Raw genomic sequence first — 24864 nt, 5'->3', positions numbered from 1 at the left:
GGATCTCTGTAAGTTGGCTCCAAACTACCTTTTCAGTCTTATGTTCCACTGCTTCCCCTTCATAAACTGCCAAGCCAGACTACTTATTACTAAATAAAGTCCATACCTTCCCATAACCATGCCTCTGCTACTTCATTTGCTGTATCCTCCTCTCTTTTTAATTCTTTCTCCTCTTGTAAAGCCTGGCAAACCATCTTTCCATGGAGGCTTTTTTGACTGTTCCCCCACCTGAAGGCAAACATAACCTCTCCTTCTGAACTCAAGCACTCTATCTGTATTGCTTATGCACCTCTCACATTTTACCCTATATTATAGACATTCATGTACTGATTTTATACCTGTAACCTCCCTAAGGTCAGGAACTACATCTCAGTTATTTTGATCTGAGAACTTAACACAGTTCTGACACAGTGTTCACTGAATTTAACATTAAGCATCTTTGAAGATTCTAAAAGCAATGATCACTATTTCCAAAATAATCTAACAACATTTCCACTAGAGTAAATCAAATGTTAATCCCATCCAACGACCAAGGACGTTGTTGGGCAGATAGGTGGTATAGTAGATAGAGTGCTAGGTCTGGGGTCAGGAAGATCGATCTTCCTGAGTTCAGATCTGGTCTCAGACATTAACTATATGACCTTGGGCAAGACACTTAACACTGTTTGCCTCAGTTTTCTCATTTGTAAAATGAGATGGAGAAGGAAATGGCAAACCACTGCAGTATCTTTGCCAAGAAAACCCCATATGAGGTCACAAAGAATAAGACACGATTGAAAAACAACTGAACAACAACAACAAAAACCATCCATTGACCAAGGATACAGAATCTTATTATACTTTTGCTTCAGGCCAGCAACTGTGAAAATCATAGTCCTAAGACAACACAATAATCAGACATGATTTATTATTTTCTTGATAATACTGGGACAACATAATGAAAGCTGATTACTCTAAAACACTATATAAATGTTATTATTACTGCTTCATAATACAATTATGAGGGTTATCATGGCATATATGATTTAACTTGCTACATACAAAAAGCAAGCCACATCTTCCAAACTGTTGTGAAGTTCAAATTCAAGAGTTTTAACCAACTCTTCAAAATTTCTGAAGTGTGGCAGAGTACAGCTCAGGAGGTAATAGAACAATTAAGACCATGTCCCTATCCTTATGAAGCTTATAATCTAGAAAAGTGGTCAATACATAAATGAATTATAATTCAAAATCATCGTGCATGAGAGAGGAACAGGACACAAAGTGTCATGTTAAAACCAAAGTACTGTTCTACAGAGTTGGTGGCTCTATTTTCTCCCCTTTTAGCAAATATTAAGAGATAATGGCAGTATTTTAAAATTGCCATTAGCTTATTCGGAAAGAATACATTTTTAAAAAAACAACTGCTAACATATGGTTAGCTCTATGCTTTATAAAGTGCTTTGCTCAAAACAACCCTGTAAAGTAGGTAGTGTTAGCATTATTATTCCCATTTTATAAAGAAGGAAACTGAGGCTCAAAGATGTTAAGTACACTGCTCAGGCATACAACTAGCTAAGGAAGGAAACTAGATCTTCTGACACTAAGATTAATGCTTTCTTTCTACTACAGCACACTGTCATAAGACATCACACCCAGAAGATCCTGGGTCATAATTGAGTAATGGGGGGAAAAAACTGTCTTTTAGCAAAGTTTCTATTCTATAAAACTAACCTTGGAGATGAGTATATAGAGATGGATTTGATCAGTAGCCTCTTTACAAATTCTTTCCCCCACCAGCATATGTGAACTGGCTACAAAAGTATTTTCAAGCCTTCCCTTAGAGCAATGGGGTCTCAAAGTAAGGTCTAAGACTATGGGGGAACCTAAGACACTTTCAGAGAGTCTCTACAGTGAAAAATATTTTCATAATAATTTGAAATATTATTTGTCTATTAAGTTACTTTCTTTTTTCTAATTACATTCCTGTGTAGGGCCTTTCAAACAAAACAGTATTGGAACAGATTTAATTCAAAAGCAGAAATGAGAACACAACCATTTTCTACTAAATCAGACATTAAAGAGAATTGCAAAAATATGTAAACCAATGTCAATTCTCATAATATTTTTAAGAAAATAGTTGTTTTTCACAAAAATGTTATTTACATTAAGATGTAATAGGTTACTATTATTTCTAATGAATTAATAAATTGACATTTAAAAATTTTATCCATTTTAATTTCTAGTACGGTAAATATTGATAGATATAATCCACATGAACAAAAAAGTCCTTTGGAGTCCTCAGTAATTTTTAAGGGTGTAAAAGGACTCTGAGACCAAAAAGTTTGAGAACCACAGACTCTGAGCTTCTTAAGAAGCTGGAACTTTCTGTATGCCCTCTCACACTTCAGTCTTAACAGATGGACATGAAAACTTAAAGAATCCTCAAAATGCATGTTCTAATTCAAGCAGTAGGACAGCTGTTTGTTTATATAAACAAGCACATGCCAAGGTCAATAATGATCTCTTTACCACCAAATTTAAGGACCTTTTTATTCATCGTTTCCTACCTCTTCCCAGGACTTGACATCCCCCTCCTTGTCACACTCTTCTTCCTTGGTTTCCACAAAAATGATTGATTCATTTATTTATTAATTCATTCAATAACTAATTGTTAAGCAGCTAATACATGCAAAGCACATCTTTTATAGCTCCTTCTCCTTGACAACCTTCCTCTCAAAGCTCTGTCCCAGGTCACTTTCTCTACATATAAAGTCACTTTCTGTCTGTATCTTCCCTTTCTTGGTAATTTTATTGAATTCTATGGTTTCTATTATCATTCTACAAAGATAACTACTAAATCTCTCTATTTACACCCTCCCCACATACACCAACCCCAAGATCGAATCCTACATCATTCAACCATCTGCATGATATTTCTGTCAGCAAAGTCTAAAATTAAACTCCCCCCGCAAAGAAAAACCAAACTTCTCAATTTATTTCTGTTCACAACACATTGCTTTCTGAGTTACCAGATTTGAAATCTCAAGTTATCTTTGATTCTTCCCTCTCCTTCACTCCCCTCACCCAATTTGCTACCAAATATCATTGTATGACCTCTTTCTGATTCACAATGCAATCACCCTTATTCAGATCTTCATTTATTCTATCTTAGACTTACTTTTAATAAACATCTTAATAAGTTTCACTGCTTCTAGTTTCTCCCTTCTCTAATCAATCCTCTCTCTGCTGCCAGAGTAATATATCTGAAGCAGCAAGATGGTACAGTAGAAAGAATGCTGGACCTGGAGTAAGGAAGACATAAATTTAAATCCTGCCCCAGACACTTACTGGGTAATCCTGGGCAAATCTACTCAGTCTCTGTTCCTAATACATAAAATGGGGATAACAATAACACCTACCTTAAAGAGTTACGGGGAACGTATATGTAAAACATTTTACAAAATTTAAAGCACAATAAAAATGCTAGTTGTTATTGTTATTGTTGTTATTTTTAATGCAAAAGTCTGATCATATAACTTCCTGATTCAGAAACCATGAGTGGTTTTCTACTGCCAATAGCATAAAATATAAACTCTTTAAATTAAGCTAGGATAGATTTATAATTCTCCAATATGGCTTCTTTCTACTTTCCAATCCTTATCTAAAACCATTCTGCTTTATACATTTTATATTCCAGTCAAACTGAACACTACAATGGTCCCAAGCCTACTCTTGACTTCCATTTCTGGTCAGTTGCATGTGCAGTCTCCCATGCCTAGAACAAATTCCCACTCTATTTTCAACACACATACTATAAGACCATAGATTTAACATTAGAATATATCTTAGAAGGTCATCAAGTACAGTCCTTTCATTTTACAGATGAGGAAAGTGAGGCCCAGAGAGGGTAAGTGACTTGATCAGGGTCATGCTGCAAATAAGCACCTGAGAAGAGATATGAACTAAAGTCTTCTGATCCCAAGTCCAGGACTCTATTTACTGTGCCACTTCATAGCTCAGATCTCTCCCATGTAGTTTTCATATTCTAACATATGTTGGAATTATCTATGTGAATATCAACTCAATCATAAGTTCCTTTAAGGTAGAAATTATTTCTTGCTTCTTTATCATTTCCACATTTACTTTATATAGCTGCTCAACAAATACCTGAGTAACACAAAAATATTAAAGGTTTTAAAATATTTACCATTGAATGGAAAATGAAATTTAACAAACTTAATTTGTAATAATATTTAAGAGAATCTAATTAATTTATTTTTCTCTTCAATGTATAAAAAAAATTTCTATTCTTATACTTTCCTCAAAAGTTACTACTACTACTACAAAAAATGGATATTTTATATATGTGTATATGTAAGTATATATAAATAGATATATAATTTTTCAAAACACATTTTACTTTCATTGGGGAGATAATAATAAAAGTTTCAAGTGAATTCTAAAAATTCAATCAATTCATGTCTACCAAAAGGGCTATTAAATATTTAATACCCACACAGAACAGACAATAATGCTTTTTTCTTTTGGTTTTTATCTCAATGAGATCATGAAATTACAAACTGTATGATATAACTTTTACTGAAATACAAGGCTAGAAAGGATACACACATAAGTATTTAAGACTCAACTGATTTTAATGGATTCAAATCACCAATCTGAATCTTGGGAACCTTGATATTCTGAAGCAGAGTCTTTAAATTTAGTTAGACTTTAGTTACTCCAGTCTAGCACTCATTAAAGTTAAAAATTAAACCACATATTTTTATCAAAGATATATACTAAAATTTAATAAGCTATCATCTTCCCCCAAAGCACAGCAAGATTTCTGGTTAATTGCTTCCCTCCTTTGGCATCAAGTTACAGTCTAAAAATCAAAAAAGGTTTTTTTAGTAGTCTACTTTCATCTTAGAGATTTCTAATTCTGTAGTTAGGAATGTTCATAATAGCAAAGTAGTAGTCAAGGTAAAGGGAAGCTACTGTAGATTTGCAATTTTAATCACTTTCATCTTACAAGTTCTGCCAAAATATTTTCAAAGTGCTTACTAATACAATATTCTAAATAATATGAGCATTCAGCTAGAGGTTTTAATTTTTTAATTCCATGGACTCTGGTGAAATCAAATTCCACAACCAAAAATATCATACCTTCAAGCTACTTCAAATATTATTTTTGAAAAGATTAAGATTGAGCTTATATCATTTTCTAATTGATCTTATTTACAATTAATTGATTTTGTCCTATAACTGCCTAAGCCATGGTTCTTTGTCTCTGAACTTAATTCAGAGTTCAGCTGACCAGTAATGGGTTAAGTTTAAAAATCCAACTCTCCTGACTCAAGGAATTAAACTGACCCTGGAGAATGCATGTGAACACAAAGGGAGTTTGGGGCCTGACAGCTTTACTCCACGAAGCTATCGTTCAAAGACACCTTGTAAACATCTGGGCCACTGTCTCATACCTGCACTTCTTTGTCTCATGAGAGAAGAGCAGGGGTCATTGCTAGCCTCCATTACCAAACTTCCAACCAATCATGTTGTTCCCTGCACTTCAGCTCTGTAATCAATCATGTTGCCCTTAATCTCACAATGTCATCTACCATGCTCTATACTTTGTTCTGTACTTACTTCCCAAAACCTATGCCTATGGAACTGTCTTTCTGCTTGCAGTCTCCAGCATCACTGGGCATCCAGCAAATCACTGACCCACTTATTGACAGGTAACATACCCCTGCTAATAAATGCTATCTTTTAATGGAGGTCTGCCTCAGTTTACCTTTTTGCTAAAATCTCAAATGTAACATTTTCTAGTAACTGGGTATGTATTATCAGTTGGGTGTGCAACATGAGATAATATTAAATATAAATGACACCATTCTATCTGGTAATGTAGAGTTAGCTAAGGAATAAAACAATTAATTTCAATAGCAAAGTTATAATACTTTAATAATGTGCAACAATGAATTCTTAATAAAACTGCTTCAATATTTTAAATGGTTATTTAGGGGTAAGTATTTAATTTGTTCATTTATGGTATATTTGAGAAATTATTTTCCATGAAGGGTACTATTTCATCAAAAACCTACTATGGTGCTTCTTTATGGTGTAGAGGTGAAAATACTGAACTGTCAATACTATCTTACATGAAGATAGGAAGGGGTTTAGATCTGCAGAGGTAAAATAATAACCACAATGATTAAACCATGGATCCATGAAATATTGAAATATTATTTTCTAATATCTGGGCACTGATGCCGCAATAGGATAACAGAGTTTTCTAAATAAATAGAAATAATCATCAATGTTTATGTAAAAGATAAAACTCAAATGGCTCAAAACAAAATCAACACTGAGCAAAAAAAATAAATCAATTTCTTCTAACAGGTCTAAACCTTCAGAAAATTAATATTTCAAAAATATTCTTATGCACATTAACATACCTTTGGGAGTGTACATTCCTTGTTGCATAGAACCTCCAGGTTCAAAAACAGGAGCTTTAAAATCAGCTACGGCTGACAACACAGATTCAAAACTGTAGCTACCTGGAATAATTCCACTTTTGGGATTGGGATTTTCTGGAATGTGATTCATATGTCAAGAAAAATTAGTACTGACTAAAAGTCATATCAAATGATCAGGACACTGACTCTACTAATTACTTCTTAAGAACAGTCCAAATATCAAGATCTATTACAATACCTGAAAGTGGCCACAAGAGGACTCCACAATGCAACAGTTCTGTCACCATTATTCTGGTCACATAGTTAAAAGGACTGCAATGTGAAACCTAAGGCATTTTTCATCTATATACACCTAACTATTTGCTATGCACATGTACAGTACAGAAGAGTACCAAAAGCACTTTGCTGTTAACATTTTCACACCTACTAGTAGTGAACTTTAGAGGGAGGGATGCAGGGGAAAAAATCAAAAGGAATATCTTAAGATCACCATGTTTTAAACTGATTACTATGTTACCATTTTCTAATTTTTATCATTTTTCTAACTATATTTATTTATCCACTTGTTTTTGCACAGCAATTGGGATTAAGTGATTTATCCAGGGTCACAGAACTAGTAAATGTTAAATGTCTGAGGCCAGATTTGAATTCTGGTCCTCCTGACTCCAGGACCAGTGCTTTTCTAACTGTATTTAAAGCTATATATAACACCGTTTCCTTCAAACTACAGAAAACTAAATAGAGTAGCATCAAGAAAATAACTGAGATTTACAATTTCAAAAAATGTCCCTAGAAATCTTCAAATGCTCATCTTCAGTTAAGGATCATGAAAGAACTAAGAAATTAAACTGAGAAACAAACTGTAAATAGATATATCAAATACGTTACGGTTCATACATTTGTTTTATTTTTATTAAATCCAAGATATCAATTATTTTCAAATGTAGACCTGAAAATAATCTTAGAGATTACCTAGTTCAAACCTAAATGCAACTCCAAAGTTAGCACACTTTCCAGTACAAAATATTGCCTCTTTACTTTTTTAACAGCCCAAGAAAATAGTTGCTAAATTGAAGCTAATCATAAAAGGCTTAATAAAGGTTATCAAGAAAGTACTATTATCATATACTTTATAGATGAAGAAACTGAGGTTCTCATAAATTAGTGATTTGCTTATCATAATGATATTGAGAGCTACTATGTATTACTACACTCAGAATTACAGCAGGGGAGAGAGAGAGAGAGAGAGAGAGAGAGAGAGAGAGAGAGAGAGAGAGAGAATATATGATATGCTATGCCAAAAAATCCTTAGGGCAAATAAAACATAATATAACTATATTTTAGAAGATACCAACCTATTTTAATAGTATGGTGCAGTGAATAAAGAGCTAGTCTCAGGGTCAGGAACACCTTGGTTCAAGTCACATTTCTGACACTAGTTGAGTGACTCTAGAGAAACCCCTAAACTTCTCAAGTGCCCCAAGGCAATTCTCTAAAACTATGAATTACAGAGAAAGTACTGATCTGCTTTAGAAAAGGAAGTTCCTCACTAGGCATTGCCTCTACCTATAAAGTCATAGATCCAATAATTTTTTAACTGGATTTATAATTTATTCTATCTTTACCTAATCCGATTAATATACAAAAGAGACATATTATTGTAGAAAAACCTGTAGAATGAGGAAATCTGAAATCAGGAAACCTGAGGTCTCTTGCAGACAGACTCTTCCATGGCCTTGTTCTCTAACCCTTGAACATATCATTAAACCTCTCTGAACACCAGTTTCTTCATATATGAAATGAAGAAGCTGACAAAAGAAGTCCAAGATCTCTTCCAGTTCTAATATTCTGTGACTCTCAAATTATTTTCCATATATTAAATCAAACCTACAATCAACTGAAAATTAAACAAAAACTTATAAGGATATGAGATCCAGCAGTGAACTATGTGTCCTGTCATTCATACAAAGTTGGGCTACCATTTCTGCCCTGAGGATTTCATCATCCGTCATTCCTAAAAATAATTAAAAAACAAAAATTAATACATCTCAATAGGGACAAAATTATAAAGAATACACTTACAACAAATTTCGCTAATCTATCCCCTAAAATGTTCTGTATGCTTTAAGAGTTGAAGAATAAAAGATTGGTGCCTAAGATTTAAATAAAGTTTATGATTGCTGTTTTCAGTTACTTCAGATGAAGTATTAAAGTGAATTGATATTTAAATATGTAACATTTGTAAACCAAATCAACAATCTAAAATAATTTACATTAGATCTAGTACTCATAACCTCTTTGTAAGACAGGCTGAACTGTCACTATTCTATTTATATAGGAATTATTGTAGCTTTTACCTAAATGTAAACGCAGACTCAATAGAATCACAAGAAACGTGAGGGCTCCTTCCAACATAGATCTCTCATGTTCTGAATCAAGTATTGTATTTTGATGTTGTGAAGCCATTGTCAACAAATCCACTACCTTAAATCTATGGGGGAAAAAACACAATACTTAAAATTTAAGAGAGTAAAATACAACTGAAAATATCCCATGGTACTGAAAAAATGTTTTAATATTGCTTACCTTTCAAAGACAGATGAAATAAAATAATCTGGGTCAAGTCTAGAAGCACAGACCTTTAAAAAAAACAAAGGATATTTTACTTCTCAGCATTCAGATTTGCTTATAAGCACAGTATATATACACGTATATATATTATGTGGTGATTTTACCTGTAATAGGTATATGTCAGGATCAATCATGGAATTACAGAAATGAGACTGTACATAAGTCATAGCTTGCCCTTTGATCTGAAGGCCATTTCTAACCCACATGTTACTGTGAATTTCAGAGAGACTTGCCTAGTTAGGAGGAAAAAATTAAATAATAATATTATTTAGCAACTCAGTCCAGGAATGTTTATTTTCTAAATACATTCTGCACACAAACATGGATAATCACCTAAAAATATTTTTGGATTAGAACTGATCACTAGAATTAGACAAATGTTTTCTTAAACTAAAAATCTGCTAGTTGGAATGAATAATTTAAAATCATAATAAAAACAATACAATATTGCCAAAACAACACACAAAGAATAACTTATTTTCAAGTTAATTCATGAGAACTTTTACATAATGATCCCTTTAAGATACTAATACCAGGATGCTTGCTTGAAGTCTTTTAAACTGAAAAACTACTGGTGATTAATTGTATCTCAACAACTCCCAATGGCAATATAATACTTAAAGAAATACTACAGATAAGCACAAAACAAAGTTAATATTCTGCTCACTCTTGCATATAATGATGAAGGCATTAAATAAATAATTCATGCATTTGATCAACCTCCAGACATTGAATCCGTAAACTTAGTCAGTCACTGCTCAGATTTTATCACCAACATATAGGAGAATGAGATGAGAAAATGTGGGTAGACAGATTAATTCATAGTTTCATTCGTTCAGCAGTTATTTATTAAACACTTTGCTAGATGATATGTATAGCTAATACAAAGAAAAACCGACATGATACCTGTCCTTCATGAAGAGTACAGAAGAAGGGGGAAATAAGATATGTAAACAAATATCTATGGTAAAAGTTATAATGTGAAACTTCAATATGAGAAGAACAAACGGCTAAATAAATCAGTAAAAAACATATGACTAAGCACTAATGCCGCTTGAGTCGTGAGTGCTGCAATGAACATATAATGTCCAGTGTGCAGCTGTTATACCCATTTTCATAATATACATAAGACTGTGTTTGGTATTTAGGACTTTATGTAAACAAGTGATCCCTCAAGTGAATGAAATGACACTGCTTCCTGGAAATGTAACAAGTGAACATTATAAACTCCTGAAAGTAAAGGTTCCATTGTCCTTTAACTAAAGGAACACGTCTCAAGGCCATTTCCCTTGGCACAGGTAAAGCTATTTGGAGATAAATATCCTTAGGTATTCTCTGTTTATACTGATTGTTAATTATTCTACTTACCTATGCTACCTGTTGCTTTACATCCATAAACTGCTAGGAAGATTTCTTCCCATTTTCAAAATTATAAAAATACTCATTTTAGCCCTAATGAAGTATTTGTTTGTTTGTTTGTTTTTTGCAGTATCCTAGTTTATATGGATAACAGATTTCTGCATTCTAAGTGGAGATAAAAAAATAAAATTTGGATACTATATCTTCCATCTCATCATGGCCCTAGATCTCTGGTTACTAGATAACTAAAAAACATCATTAACATAAATCAGAGGTAGATCATTATCTGTATAAGAGAAAGCTGGTGAACCATCTTTAATAATGGCACTCTTACCTGGAGTACTACCACCCTATCTGGTATTGCAACCCTTGTGAGCCATGTGAAAGTTGCCATCTCCTACATGCTGATCTGAGACAACAGACCCAGAGAGCTGGTAAAGACCCAAATCAAAACACATAATTCCTCAGAGCTCTATTGGCTACAAAGAATATCCTTCAATAAATATCATTGAGACATATACATAACTTCTATGTATATGGCCTCTATTTTTATACCTGGGCAGTACCACAATTAATTTATCAATTTATTAATTAATGCATTGACAGGGCAAATACTGCTAAGTGATGGACAGGGTTATCTGATCAACTTTCCTTCTTTCAACTATTTACTAAAAACTGCAAAAATAACACTAACTCACTTGGCAAATGGAGTAAAGCCATATTTCAGACTGACAATAATTCTTTCAGCGTCTTATACTGATATATAACTCTCTAAGTATTTAAACCTTGTCTCTTCAAATAGTCTGGCACCTCCTTAGAAGAAATGTCATCATGGATTTCTCCACATTTCTCTTTTCCCCCCTCCCCAGAACATCAAGGCATTGTGTTTTTTATACTCTAGGGATCCTAAATAAATACTTGTTGGTTTATTGATAAAATATCACTTAATGGAAAACCAACTTAAGTAACATGTTCTACTTATTTGTAAACAAAGAGACACCAATAGACATAGAATCCTAGTATTTTAGAGCTGAAAAAAGCCTCAGACACACCAGTTTACAGATAAAGGAGCTGAGGACCAGTAAGATAAAGGAGTTTTAAATCAAAGTGAGTTAGTAACCAAAGGTCACAAGTCTTTTCATTCAAAGTATAATAAATACCCTTTGTGCTTTTGTTACATAAAAGGTCAACTAAAGATGGGGAAATTGTCAGACTTCTGGGAAAACTACAACAAAAAGTTTTACTCAAAAAAAAATTCAAGTGATATGGCAAAAATGAGAGCCAAACAAAAATATTTCAACTATAACAATTATGACAAAAAGACAGAAGAGTTAGTGTAAATGATGTCTAAGGTCCTTTATGGCTCTGCTAATATGATTCTAACTCAAATAAGATTTAAATGCACTTGATACACCCAACAACTCCTACCTAAAACCTCCACAAGGCATGAAACCTTACCTGGATTTGGAGTGGATGAATCATTAGTTTCATCAACATTTCCTGATCTGGTAAAATAGAATCTAGATCTAGCTCTTGACATTTCACAGCCTACAAATAAAATATAGAGAACTTAGATTTTTTTTTATCTAAAATATATCTTCCCGCCTATTACAAAAGGAAAGAGCCATACATACAAAGATAAATCTTACCTTACTCAAAAACATAGCATAATAACGATGTAGTGGCAAATGAAAAGTAACCTGGTTGGGAGCTGGCTGAAATATAAACAAAGAAAATAAAATGCCATAGGTAAAAACATTACTTCATATAATTTGGTAAAGATAAGATATGCTAAAATAAAATTTGTACTTTATTTTATTCCTGCACCTAGTGTTTCAAGTTTGACTAAAATATTAATGGAAAAAAATACAACTGAAAATTTTTTTCCATTTTGAAAATCAGGTCTTTAAATTAAGCGAAAGAAAATTAAGTATGTAAGAAAAAAATAGAAATAAAGCTTAAAATGTTAGAACAGATCTTCCTTATAGTTAAAACCTATAAAATCATCATAGCCACAGGTAACTATGATGAATAGTATGAAAACCATACCACAGATGCTAAGTAGCTGCAATAATGACAACAGATGTGAAATAATTTTTTAATGACATTGAGAGATTTTTTTTAAAAATTCCTTAATACGATAGAATAGGAAATTTTTAGGAGGCAGGGACTCTCCTTTTATTTACAGTTATTATCTATGTCTGACATAATTCACTAACTAGAAGAGAAATATCAGAGAATCTCCCAGAACACAGCCATTACTGCTCAAGAATTTGTCCTGACCATCCACCCTGGAATGTTGTGAATAAAGAATGTCTACTGCCCAGATTCTGTCATATGGTTGGTTGGAGGGACAAATGTATAGAGCTTGTCCATATAGAGTATTTGTTGTGAAGGAAAAACAGTACAAAATGGCATTGTACTGGGGTGGAGAAAGAGGAGGAGAAAAAAGAGGGGAAAAAGGAGGAAGAGGAGCATGATAAGATAAAGAAGAGAAATAAGAGGAGAAAAAGAATGACAAGGAGAAGGAGGAGCAGGAGGGAGGAAAGTGGGTTGGATAGCCTTCAGGAAACATAAAATCTCCTTTGATAAACAGGAAAACCAAGTCTCTCCAGGAAACATAGATGCCTATTTTTAATATCAATACCAATGCTGTTATATAAATGCAAGACATGGAATATAATGATCTCAGAAGACTTGAAAATTGATTATCACTGAAAAAACAATGGAAAGACACACAAGGGGCTTAAGGAGACTGAAATATATAACTAAGCTGAAACATCAAAGACATGTAGGACTTAAATATGTCATCAGGAAAATCAAGGGTTTTTTAGGAAAAGAAATTCATTTGTGAAGGGAAGAGATGATGAAGAGACAGCCTCCCAACTCATGCTGACCTCTGAGGCATTATTATTACATCTAAACTCCAGACTATATCTTGGTCACTACTAGAACGATGGATGTTTAATCCAACATACCCTTAATTTACCATCCTGCTGCCAAATGAAAACTCCTAGCCTAAATTGACGCAAAACACAAAAGTAGTTATATACTGTCCACGTTAACATTTCTGAAAAACCAACCAACAAATAGACTTCTATTTATATGCTAATGGAAAGAGAGTAGGATATAGCTTAAAAGGGAACTGAAGTTTTGAGGACAAACCTCACCAACTATCTCCATCAAGAATTTACCAATTAATTCATAATATATCATTCAATTTCTCTATATTTTAATCTCCCACCATCAACAAAATGAGGGAAAATAATACCTTGCCTCCCTCATAAGGCTATTGGGAGGAACAAGTGAAATAATACATGCTAAAATACTTTCTAACAAAAGTACAAAGTATTATACAAGAAAATTATAATATTTAACCTCTTCCAGTTCTTTATACAATCTAATATTCTTTCATTAACTACTTAAAGCAAATGAAAATTCTTATAACATTTAGCATCTTTCTGAAAGAACATCTTAAGCTAAATGAAACTGGCCATCTGCTCCCAAAGACAGGTATTATCTATATGCTTATGTCACTCAACTAGATTTTAACATAGCCAAATCATACACTTCTGACTCTAAGATATTTTAACTGTCTATCTTATTAACTATTCAAATTAAAAGCACATACATAAAATCTCAAAGAATGATACCTTTTTACTTGATTCCCCAAAGATATTTTTGATCTTCTTTGATTAATGGCACTTCTTTCTTAAAAACTAGTTTGTTAATCCAATTGTAGAGGTACCATATTACAATAAGTATTATATCTATTCCTTCACAATTCATTTCTACAGACATACCTCTTGGTCATTTCAGGTTCAGATAAGAAAAACGTACGCTTAATATAGTTTTGGTAATCCTTACCGACAATGTGCAGTAACTCATTCCTAAGTGCAGAATCACTTCAACACTTGGTACAAGTTTATATTCTTGATCTATGTTAAGATTCACTAAACAGAGGGGGGAGGAGCCAAGATGGCGGAGTAGGAACACACACATATGCTAGCTCTGAACCCACAGCCCATAAAATACCTGTAAAGAAGAACTCCCAACAAATTCTGGAGCAGCAGAAGCCACAGAACAACAGAGTGGAGGAGATTTCTGTTCCAGAAAGCCCTGAAAACCTGACTCGAAAGGTCCATCGCACACCTGACCTGGAGCAGAGCCCAGCCCTGCCTTGGCCACGTGGCACCAAGAGGAGCACATCCGAGCGGGCTTCAGGGACAGAATCTCCAGCGGCCACGCAGGTCCCTCCACCCACAGGTGACAAGGGACGGTGAGAGGGTTTCTTTGGCTGGTCGAAAGGGGAGTGGGGTGTCCCCATAACTCAGGCCCCCTCGGGAGGCAGCAGTGGAGGCAGCAGCAGACAGGGGCTCCCAAAGAAGGCAGGAGCTTGGATCCATTGTTGAAGGTCTTCACATAAACCCCCTGAGGGAACTGAGCCCTGTGTGGCGGCCCTGCCCCCACCTGAGCACCTGAACTTAATCTCACACTGAATAGCAGCCCCACCCCACCCAAAGCCCTGAGGCTGGGAAGCAGCATTTGAATCTCAGACCCCAAACGCTGGCTGGGCAGATCTGGAGGCCTGGTGGGTGTGGAAAGAAAACTCAGAAGTCAAGTCACTGGCTGGGAAAAAGCCCAGAAAAGGGAAAAAAAAGTAAGACTATAGAAGGTTACTTTCTTGGTGAACAGATAATTCCTCCCTTCCTTTCTGATGAGGAACAACAATGCTTACCATCAGGGAAAGACATAGAAATCAAGGCTTCTGTATCCCACACATCCAAAACAAATATACCATGGGCTCAGGCCATGGAAGAGCTCAAAAAGGATTTTGAAAATCAAGTAAGAGAGGTGGAGGAAAAACTGGGAAGAGAAATGAGAGAGATGCAAGAAAAGCATCAAAAGCAGGTCAATACCTTGATAAAGGAGACCCAAAAAAATGCTGAAGAAAATAACACCTTGAAAAATAGGCTAACTCAATTGGCAAAAGAGGTTCAAAAAGCCAATGAGAAGAATGCTTTAAAAAGCAGAATTAACCAAATGGAAAAGGAGGTTCAAAAGCTCACTGAAGAAAATAGTTCTTTCAAAATTAGAATGAAACAGATGGAGGCTAATGACTTTATGAGAAACCAAGAAATCACAAAACAAAACCAAAAGAATGAAAAAATGGAAGATAATGTGAAATACCTCATTGGAAAAACAACTGACCTGGAAAACAGATCCAGGAGAGACAATTTAAAAATTATTGGACTACCTGAAAGCCATGATCAAAAAAAGAGCCTAGACATCATCTTTCATGAAATTATCAAGGAAAACTGCCCTGATATTCTAGAACCAGAGGGCAAAATAAATATTGAAAGAATCCACCGATCACCACCTGAAAAAGATCCAAAAAGAGAAACTCCTAGGAACACTGTGGCCAAATTCCAGAGTTCCCAGGTCAAGGAGAAAATATTGCAAGCAGCTAGAAAGAAACAATTCAAGTACTGTGGAAACACAATCAGGATAACACAAGATCTAGCAGCTTCTACATTAAGGGCTCAAAGGGCATGGAATAGGATATTCCAGAAGTCAAAGGAACTAGGACTAAAACCAAGAATCACCTACCCAGCAAAACTGAGTATAATACTTCAGGGGAAAAATTGGTCTTTCAATGAAATCGAGGACTTTCAAGCATTCTTGATGAAATGACCAGAGCTAAAAAGAAAATTTGACTTTCAAACACAAGAGAAGAGAAGCATGAAAAGGTAAACAGCAAAGAGAAGTCATAAGCGACTTATAAAAGTTGAACTGTTTACATCCCTACATGGAAAGACAATATTAGTAACTCTTGAAACTATTCAGTATCTGGGTACTGGGTGGGATAACACACACACATGCACACGCACACACTCACAGAGACAGAGTGTGCAGAGTGAATTGAATAGGATGGGATCATATCTTAAAAAAAAAATGAAATCAAGCAGTGAGAGAGAAATATATGGGAGGAGAGAGGGAGAAATGGAATGGGGCAAATTATCTCTCATAAAAAAGGCAAGCAAAAGATTTTTTTTAGTTTGGGGAAAAAGAGGGGAGGTGAGAGAAAAACATGAAGTTTACTCTCATCACATTCCACTAAAGGAAGGAATAAAAAACACACTCATTTTGGTATGAAAACCTATCTTACAATACAGAAGGTAGGGGACAAGGGGATAAACAGGGTGGGGGGGACGATGGAAGGGAGGGCATGGGGAGGAGAGTACAATTTGAGGTCGACCCTCATGGGGAGGGACAGGATCAAAAGAGAGACTAGAAGTAATTGGAGGCAGGATAGGATGAAATATAGTTAGTCTTATACAACATGACTATTATGGAAGTCATTTGCAAAACTACACAGATTTGGCCTATATTGTATTGCTTGCCTTCCAAAGGGAGGGGGTGGGGAGGGAGGGAGGAAAAGAAGTTGGAACTCAAAGTTTTAGGATCAACTGTCGAGTAATGTTCTTGCCACTAGGAAATAAGAAATACAGGTAAAGAGGTATAGAAAGTTATCTGGCCCAACAGGACAGAGGAGAGGATGGAGACAAGGGCAGAGAGGAATGATGGAGGAGAGAGCGGAGTGGTGATGGGGGCAATTGGAATGTTCAGTGTTTTGGGGTGGGGGGAGGGGACAAGGGGGGAGAAAATTTGGAGCCCAAAAATTCTGTGAAAATGAATGTTAAAAGTGAAATAAAGAAAGAAAGAAAAAAAAAAAGGAATTATCAAGGAAAACTGCCCTGATATTCTAGAACCAGAGGGCAAAATAAGTATTCAAGGAATCTACCGATCACCGCCGGAAAGAGATCCAGAAATAGAAACTCCTAGGAACATTGTGGCCAAATTCCAGAGTTCTCTGGTCAAGGAGAAAATACTGCAAGCAGCTAGAAAGAAACAATTCAAGTATTGTGGAAATACAATCAGGATAACACAAGATCTAGCAGCTTCTACGTTAAGGGATCAAAGGGTGTGGAATATCATATTCCAGAAGTCAAAGGAACTAGGACAAAAGCCAAGTATCACCTACCCAGCAAAACTGAGTATAATACTTCAGGGGAAAAAATGGTCTTTCAACGAAATTGGGGACTTTCAAGCATTCTTGATGAAAAGACCAGAGCTGAAAAGAAAATTTGAATTTCAAACACAAGAATGAAGAGAAGAATGAAAAGGTAAACAGCAAAGAGAAGTCACAAGGGACTTACTAAAGTTGAACTGTTTACATTCCTACATGAAAAGAAAATATTTGTAACTCTTGAAACTTTTCAGTATCTGGGTAGTGGGTGGGATTACACACACACACACACACACACACACACACACAGACACACACACACACACACACAGAGCACAGAGTGAATTGAATAGGATGGGATCATATCTTAAAAAATGAAATTAAGGGGTGAGAAAGAAACATATTGGGAGGAGAAAGGGAGAAATGGAATGGGGCAAATTATCTCTCATAAAAGAGGCAAGCAAAACACTTTTTAGTGGAGGGAAAAAGAAGGGAGGTGAGAGAAAAACATGAAGTTTACTCTCATCACATTCAACTCAAGAAATGAATAAAATGCATACTCATTTGGGTAGGAAAACCTATCTTACAATACAGGAAAGTGGGGGAGAAGGGGATAAGCAGGATGGGGGGGATGATGGAAGGGAGGGCAATGGGAGGACAGAGCAATTTGAAGTCAACACTCTTGGGGAGGGACAGGATCAAAAGAGAGAATAGAAGCAATGGGGGGCAGGATAGGATGGAGGGAAATATAGTTAGTCTTACACAACACGACTATCATGGAAGTCATTTGCAAAACTATACAGATATGGCCTATATTGAATTGCTTGCCTTCCAAAGGGAATGGGTGGGGAGGCAGGGATGAAGAGAAGTTGGAACTCAAAGTTTTAGGATCAAATGTCGAGTACTGTTCTCACTACTAGGAAATAAGAAATACAGGTAAAGGGGTATAGAAAGTTATCTGGCCCTACAGGACAAAAGGGAAGATGGGGACAAGGGAAGGGAGGGATGATAGAACGGAGGGCAGATTGGTGATAGGGGCAATTAGAATGCTCGGTGTTTTGGGGTGGGGGGAGGGGACAAATGGGGAGAAAATTTGGAACCCAAAATTTTGTGAAAATGAATGTTAAAAGTTAAATAAATTAATAAAAAAAAGAAGAAAAAAAGATTCACTAAATATCTGATGAAATAAATACTCACTTCTCTATGAAGCCAACAGAAATGATTACTATTGTTAAGTATCATCTCTGTGCTAAAGAAAGGTAGGGGGGGAACCCGTGACTTTTCTTTCCAATGTACACTATTAAAACAATAATTTCTTATATGGAACAATCTAATTTTTTGTTTTTCATCTTACTTTAGAGGTATTATTCTATAATTATACATTAAAGTAAAACAGTTTTGCTAAATGCTGTGACAAGTACATACCTCATCTACAAAGTTAATAGCATCAAACCAGTCTTGAAGTGCTTCTAGGCAATATCTAACAACATTTCTTGTATATTCTTGTGTTTCCTGTAAACAAAAAAAAAAAACAGCATTGTAAATGTTTAGTATTTTCAGAGGCAAATATAATATTAAGAATCTAAGACAATAGCTAATTTAGTGATTTATTGTTCAGTCATTTCCTTGTATCCAGCTCTTCATGAATACATATGAACACATTCTTGGCAAATGTATACTGGAGTGGTTTGCTATTTCCTTCTCCAGTGGATTAAGGCAAACAGAGGTTGTCACTTGCCCAGGTTCAGAAACCATATATGAACCCAGATCTTTCTGATTCCAGTGCCCAACCTATTCACTGAGCCATCTATCTTGCTTCAATTTAGTAATTAGTGACCCCTATAGATTATTTATCTATTTTACTTGGGAAATGAAAAACGGTATCAATCAAAAGTATTTATTAGTAAAAACATCACTATGTACCAGGCTCTGAGCACACAAAGAAAAAAATTAAACAGGCTCTACTTTCAGGAAGATTACATTCCTGAGGATATAAGTAGACTGCATTATCAATAAAAACATAAGCACATGAGAGACACCAAGGACGTGTATTATTGGAAAAATGAGGGGAGTACTGAAGGACTGGGAAACATGATAGACAAAATGTTGAACTAATACCCATGAAATGCTATAAGAAGCACAACAGAATCCCAGTATATGGGTAGTTCCTCTATGTTGAAATTATGAAAAGGTATGAGCAATTTCTAAAATGTATAGGGAAGTCAGTCAAATTAACAAGAATAAGAGAAATTCCTCAATATATGAAAAGGCAATTTTCAGAAAAAGAAACCAAAGCTATCAATAGGCATATAAAAACAATCTAAATCACTAATAATTAGAGAAATGGAAATTGAAACAACTCTTCAGGTACCACATCATACCCATCAGATTGGCTAGGATGCCAAAAAAAGAAAATGATAAATACTAGAGAGAATGTGGGGAAACAGGTACACTAAGGTGGAGCTGTAAACTAGTTCAACCATTCTGGAGAGCAATTTGAAACTCTGCCCAAAAAGCTATTAAGCCCTCTGACCCAGAGATTTCACTACTAGCCCTATACTCCAAAGAGATCAAAGAAAGACTAAAGGATGCATATGCACAAAAATATTTATAGCAGTTCTTTTGTAGTGGTAAAGAATCAGTAACTGAAAGGATGCCTATCAACTAGGGAATGGCTGAACAAGTTATGGTATATGAATGTGATGCAATACTACTGCGTTTTTAAAATGATAAAGGGGATGATTTCAGTAAAAACTGGGAAGACTTGTATGAAATTATACGAAGTGAAGTGAGTAGAACCAGGAGGACAATTTGTATAGTAAAAGCAACATTGTAACAATAATCAACTGAAATATTTAGTGATCAACACAATGACCAACATACTATCCACCTTGAGAAAGAGAACTGAAGAACTTACAAGCGCATATTGAAACATATTTCCTTGTTTCTTCTTACCTTTTTTTGGGATGTGGATATTTATTTTGCATGCCTATATATATATATATATATATATATATATATATATATATATATATATGCAATGTTTTTGTTGTTGTTGTTATTGCATTCTCAATAGGTGAAGAGAGGGAGGGGGAAAATTTGAAACAAAATAAAATTCAAATTAAAAAAAAATCCCATGATAAACAAAATTGGAAATGGATAAAGGAACATGATAAAGGTAATGCATAGAATAACGCAAAAACTGTATCCATCATGTAACCTTAATTTCTTTGCCAAATAAAATGTTATGACAGTTAAGAAGAACAACAATTTTTTTAAAAGATACGGACAATAATTACATAGGACAAAAACGTGTTAAGAAAATGTGATCTCTAAGGGCAAAAGGAATAGTCACAATTATGAGATTATAGATCTACAAAAGCCAACTTCAGCTGGCAACTTAAATATTACTTAAAAATTTCATTTAAATAAGGGATACCTTAAACAACTTAGCACTGTCTAATATTTTTTCAGTGGAGCTTGCTTCCAATCTCTATAACACTCCAGTAAATGTACTTGTATCCTTAGGCAAAATTTTTAAGTGTCACTTCTAACTAGAGTAAAAATGCCAATTCTACAAGCCAGTGTTCATTTAACTGATACAAATTACCCTATAATGAAGATAATCACCTTTTTTTTAGCTCCTGCTGTCTCTACATATACCCTTACTATAATTTTGGATTACCCCTAACACTAGCACCTATTTAAAAGAAACAAACAAAAAAAATCTTTCTTCAATCCTATACTCTTATGTAATTCCCAAATTTCCCATAATTTGTCACCTCCATTACCATCTACTGCATTTCAAAAGCTGGATTTTTTTAAGCCACAGATAAAAGATTCAAGAGATAGTGTTTTCTCACTCAACTAAAAATCCATTCACACAGCAGATTCATTAGACAGCTTCTTAATTTTTCCACCTGGATGGGACAGGGTGGAAAGTGGATGTACTCCTAACAAAAGCACTGTTTGCCATACTAAGACTATGATTATAGTCTTCATTTAAGTTTTATACAAGGCAACTTTGGTATGAAGAACTGTGACTGCAGATGCAAAACAGACTGGGACTATGAAAATATATGTAGGGTTTTAGTGTTCTAAACAGCTACTCATAACTTAAGCTTTTGCATTTTTAGCTTCCAACTCCAATTTGGCCAAAATTGCTGGTCACTAATACCATTTGGGCCCCAAATTCAATCATCTTGAAAAAATGGAGATTCTCACTATCCTGTTATAGACACATTACTTAAAGTTATCATTTAAGGCTCATAAACTAATCCCAAGGATGCCGTTACCTTGTTTTGACATTAAACTATGGTCGATAGCCCATAAAATACTTGTAAAAAATGACTCTAAACAAATTCTAGAGCAGCAGAAGCCACAAAATGACAGAATGAAAGAGATTTCCAGCCCAAGGCAGCCTGGAAGGCCAAAAGGAAAGCTCTATCACACCAGGCTCAGAACAGAGCACAGCCCAGCTTTGCTGTGCAGCACAGCAGGGACAGGACTGGTGCAGGCTTCAGGGGGTAGAATCAGGGGTAACAGCGGCAGTTTCCATATTTCTCAACCCCAAAACACCAAAGACAGCTTCAAAGGTCAGTAAGAAAGCTCTTCTACCTGGGTAAGAAGGGAGCCCGTTCTGGTCCCAGCCCCGGCCCCAGGGCAGCAGCAGCCACTGTGGCAACAGCATCCACTTTTGGAGCCCTGAGCCTACCCTGGGGGAATCGAGCAGCTGAACTGGGTCTCAGTCCTGAGGGATGGTCCTAGGGTGAGGAAGCACACTAGCATGATGGAGCTGGTGAAGACTCTGGAGAAAGAATCCTGCTCAAAGACCAGGGTGAAGGCCAGGAGAGGTGTAAACTCCTCTCCCTTGATTGTGTCACCTTGGAGGAAGTGAGAACTACTAACAGGTCCCTAGAGTATACCTTCCATTTGACCAAGGACTCAAAAGTCAAGAAACTGGCTGGGAACATGGTCAAAAAAGGGGAAAAAAAATAAGACAATGGAAGGTTACTTTCTTGGTAAACAGGTATTTTCTTCCATCCTTTCAGACGAAGAAGAACAAAACACGCCATGAGAGGAAGATGTCAAGGCTTGTACATCTAAAACCTCCAAAATAAATATGCAATAGTCTCAGGCCATGAACAGTCTCATTTTCAATGATACAATGACTGTTTCCCTATGAAAAACTTCAGGGAACCTTGTGACTCCCACAAAAAAAATGTCCTTCAGAACTCCCCTACACAAACACACACACACACACACACACACACACACACACACACACACACACACACACACACACTTCAAAGCAATTACATACAAAAAAAAATTCAGTGTAATCAGAGACTTTTCTCCTTTAATGCTGCCTTTAATTTCCATGATATCAAGTAAAACTAGCTTTCTCATAGTTGAACTGAAGTTCCACTTTAAAACTTTCATCTTCAATATAAATTCCCAACATTCCTGCCTGCTTCCAAAACAGTAAGTTTCACTAGTTGTCTTAGAACTAAGTTTTTCAGGACTAACATCTATAGCTATCCTAGGTGACTAGTACTTGCTCTTCACAAACTGGGTTTATAAAACACTTTAAAATATAAAGTGAGTTGCTTCTCTTTCCTTTTACATAGCTTGGGGGAAAAAAACTAATAATAAAATATGATCATTTCACTATTACAAAAAAAAATTTTTCATCTAATCAGAAGGAATTTTTAGAATCTAGCTCAGAAAAGCCCTCTGTCCTTGAACTTGTGACCAAGGTCAGACTAAAGTTGATTTTCATTTTCACCCCACATTCAAGCTAAAAGCACCTTGAAACAGGTCTTGAAGCTAAGGGAAATTAGTGAATTAAAAACACAGTAATTTCTTATAACTATACACATGTAACATAACCAAACATGCATGTTTTTCTTTTTATTTTTCAACAATCATAAACATCTCAAAACATGAAGAACAGGGAAATGGACTTCGTCTTACAAGAAACTGTGAATTTTTACTATCTTGAAAAGATATAGGTAATGCTTAACCAGAAAGTTAACAAATTACTCCACTGTGACCCTTCAAATACTTGAAGACAAACCTAATGCTTACCTTCTCCCCTCTCTTAATTTACATTTTTCAAATATTAACTAACTTAAACCATACATTTGTGGAACAAAGGGGGAAAATGAAGTACAGTGCCCGGTCTAAATTTTTAACCAATATATTTTGACTTACTCCCTCAATTAAACAGTCTAGTCATAACTGGGTTTAAACAAGGTCCATTTTTAACTCTAATGTTTTATCTTATTCATTTCTTTGCATAATAATCACAAGGTCAGGAAGGACTAGCCAGTATCTTCCATGATCTTCAAAACAGCCAGCATCTTTCTTTAGAAAAGGCTCAAGCAACTGCCCCAAGTAAAATCTCATTCTTATAAAGATTTTCTATAGTACCTTCCAAGTAAGCTTCTAACTCACAGTTCAACAAAATATAACTCTTTCCTCTCAAGTTAATTTCCATTCCTGCCCAGATTATCTGCTGCTTTCTAGCCTGGTTCTAACTGCTTTCTTTTTACACTAAATACCTAGGGTAGGTAATTCAGGAAGTAAGACAAGGGAACTAATAGGAAAAGAAGAAACATGTGATAATGTTTTAGGAATAAATAACCAGGAAAAGTCAAGTTACAAAGCCCAAAAAAGATAAAATTGAAAATTCTTTAGACCACAGGATCATAACAAAAAGAAGTACAAAGTAAATATATACCTGTAAGTTATAAATAAATACCATACCAAAACAATATGAAAAGTGGGGGATAGTTTAGACAATACATGTATGTATGTATGTATGAAACTGACAAAACCAAAATGTTCTATCCAATTATATAGACAGATATGATAGACATGAAATCACATAATAATGACATATTAACATCTTATTTAATTTTAATGACTTTTTACTGAAAGCTATCTCAATACCTGCTTAAGAATTATAGAATGTTTATGTGAAATACACTGTTTGTGACTTCCAACAGTGGTGAGCAAAATTCATTCAGAGTTCGATCTCATTCCATGGAACATAAGTAATAGTTACCCTTGGTCAAAAAGCTATAAGAAAAAAAGCACTGCTATTTGTATTTGTATGTTATGGAATGTTGGGAAATAACCATAGCATTATATGATGAAAAAGAGACACTTCTCATTGATCCAGGATCCAAAGCTTTGTCTTTTCCAATTTTAACCACACTACTCAAAACAAAGTTAATCCAAGTTGGTACTTAATTATCAGGCACAAATTTCAATGGGAAGAAAAAAATTACTTAAAAAGCAAAAGCACATAAACATATTATTATATATGTGTGTGTGTGTGTGTGTGTGTGTATAAAACAATAAAAATGTTCTCAT

The 24864-nt window shown here is 35.0% G+C and overlaps 1 protein-coding gene and 1 long non-coding RNA gene across 11 annotated transcripts in view; both read right to left on the bottom strand.

Moving 5' to 3' along the window:
• Positions 1 to 24864, bottom strand: part of UBR3 (ubiquitin protein ligase E3 component n-recognin 3) — a 314350-nt gene that overhangs the window by 185981 nt on the left and 103505 nt on the right. For 6 of the 10 annotated variants that reach the window (XM_072612278.1, XM_072612275.1, XM_072612270.1 and 3 more), the window contains 8 exons: positions 18907 to 18993; positions 12101 to 12166; positions 11910 to 11999; positions 9197 to 9325; positions 9048 to 9100; positions 8819 to 8952; positions 8391 to 8475; positions 6441 to 6583 (listed from right to left, as the gene is read on the bottom strand). In XM_072612278.1, coding sequence (XP_072468379.1) covers positions 6441 to 6583; positions 8391 to 8475; positions 8819 to 8952; positions 9048 to 9100; positions 9197 to 9325; positions 11910 to 11999; positions 12101 to 12166; positions 18907 to 18993 — 787 coding nt within the window. Of the gene's footprint in view, positions 1 to 6440; positions 6584 to 8389; positions 8476 to 8818; positions 8953 to 9047; positions 9101 to 9196; positions 9326 to 11909; positions 12000 to 12100; positions 12167 to 18906; positions 18994 to 24864 lie in introns of all 10 variants that reach the window. The other 4 variants (XM_072612269.1, XM_072612272.1, XM_072612274.1 and 1 more) reach the window with 1 other exon arrangement.
• LOC140505844 (uncharacterized) lies at positions 20525 to 24863 on the bottom strand. The gene is made up of 2 exons (XR_011967679.1): positions 22759 to 24863; positions 20525 to 22720 (listed from the first exon to the last, which is right to left on the bottom strand). It is a non-coding gene; the product is annotated as an uncharacterized lncRNA (long non-coding RNA).

Source organism: Notamacropus eugenii, chromosome 5, assembly GCF_028372415.1.
Source record: "Notamacropus eugenii isolate mMacEug1 chromosome 5, mMacEug1.pri_v2, whole genome shotgun sequence".
Lineage (NCBI taxonomy): Eukaryota > Metazoa > Chordata > Mammalia > Diprotodontia > Macropodidae > Notamacropus > Notamacropus eugenii.
Note: the sequence above shows the minus strand (reverse complement) of the source record. Positions and strands in the feature narration are given on the sequence as shown.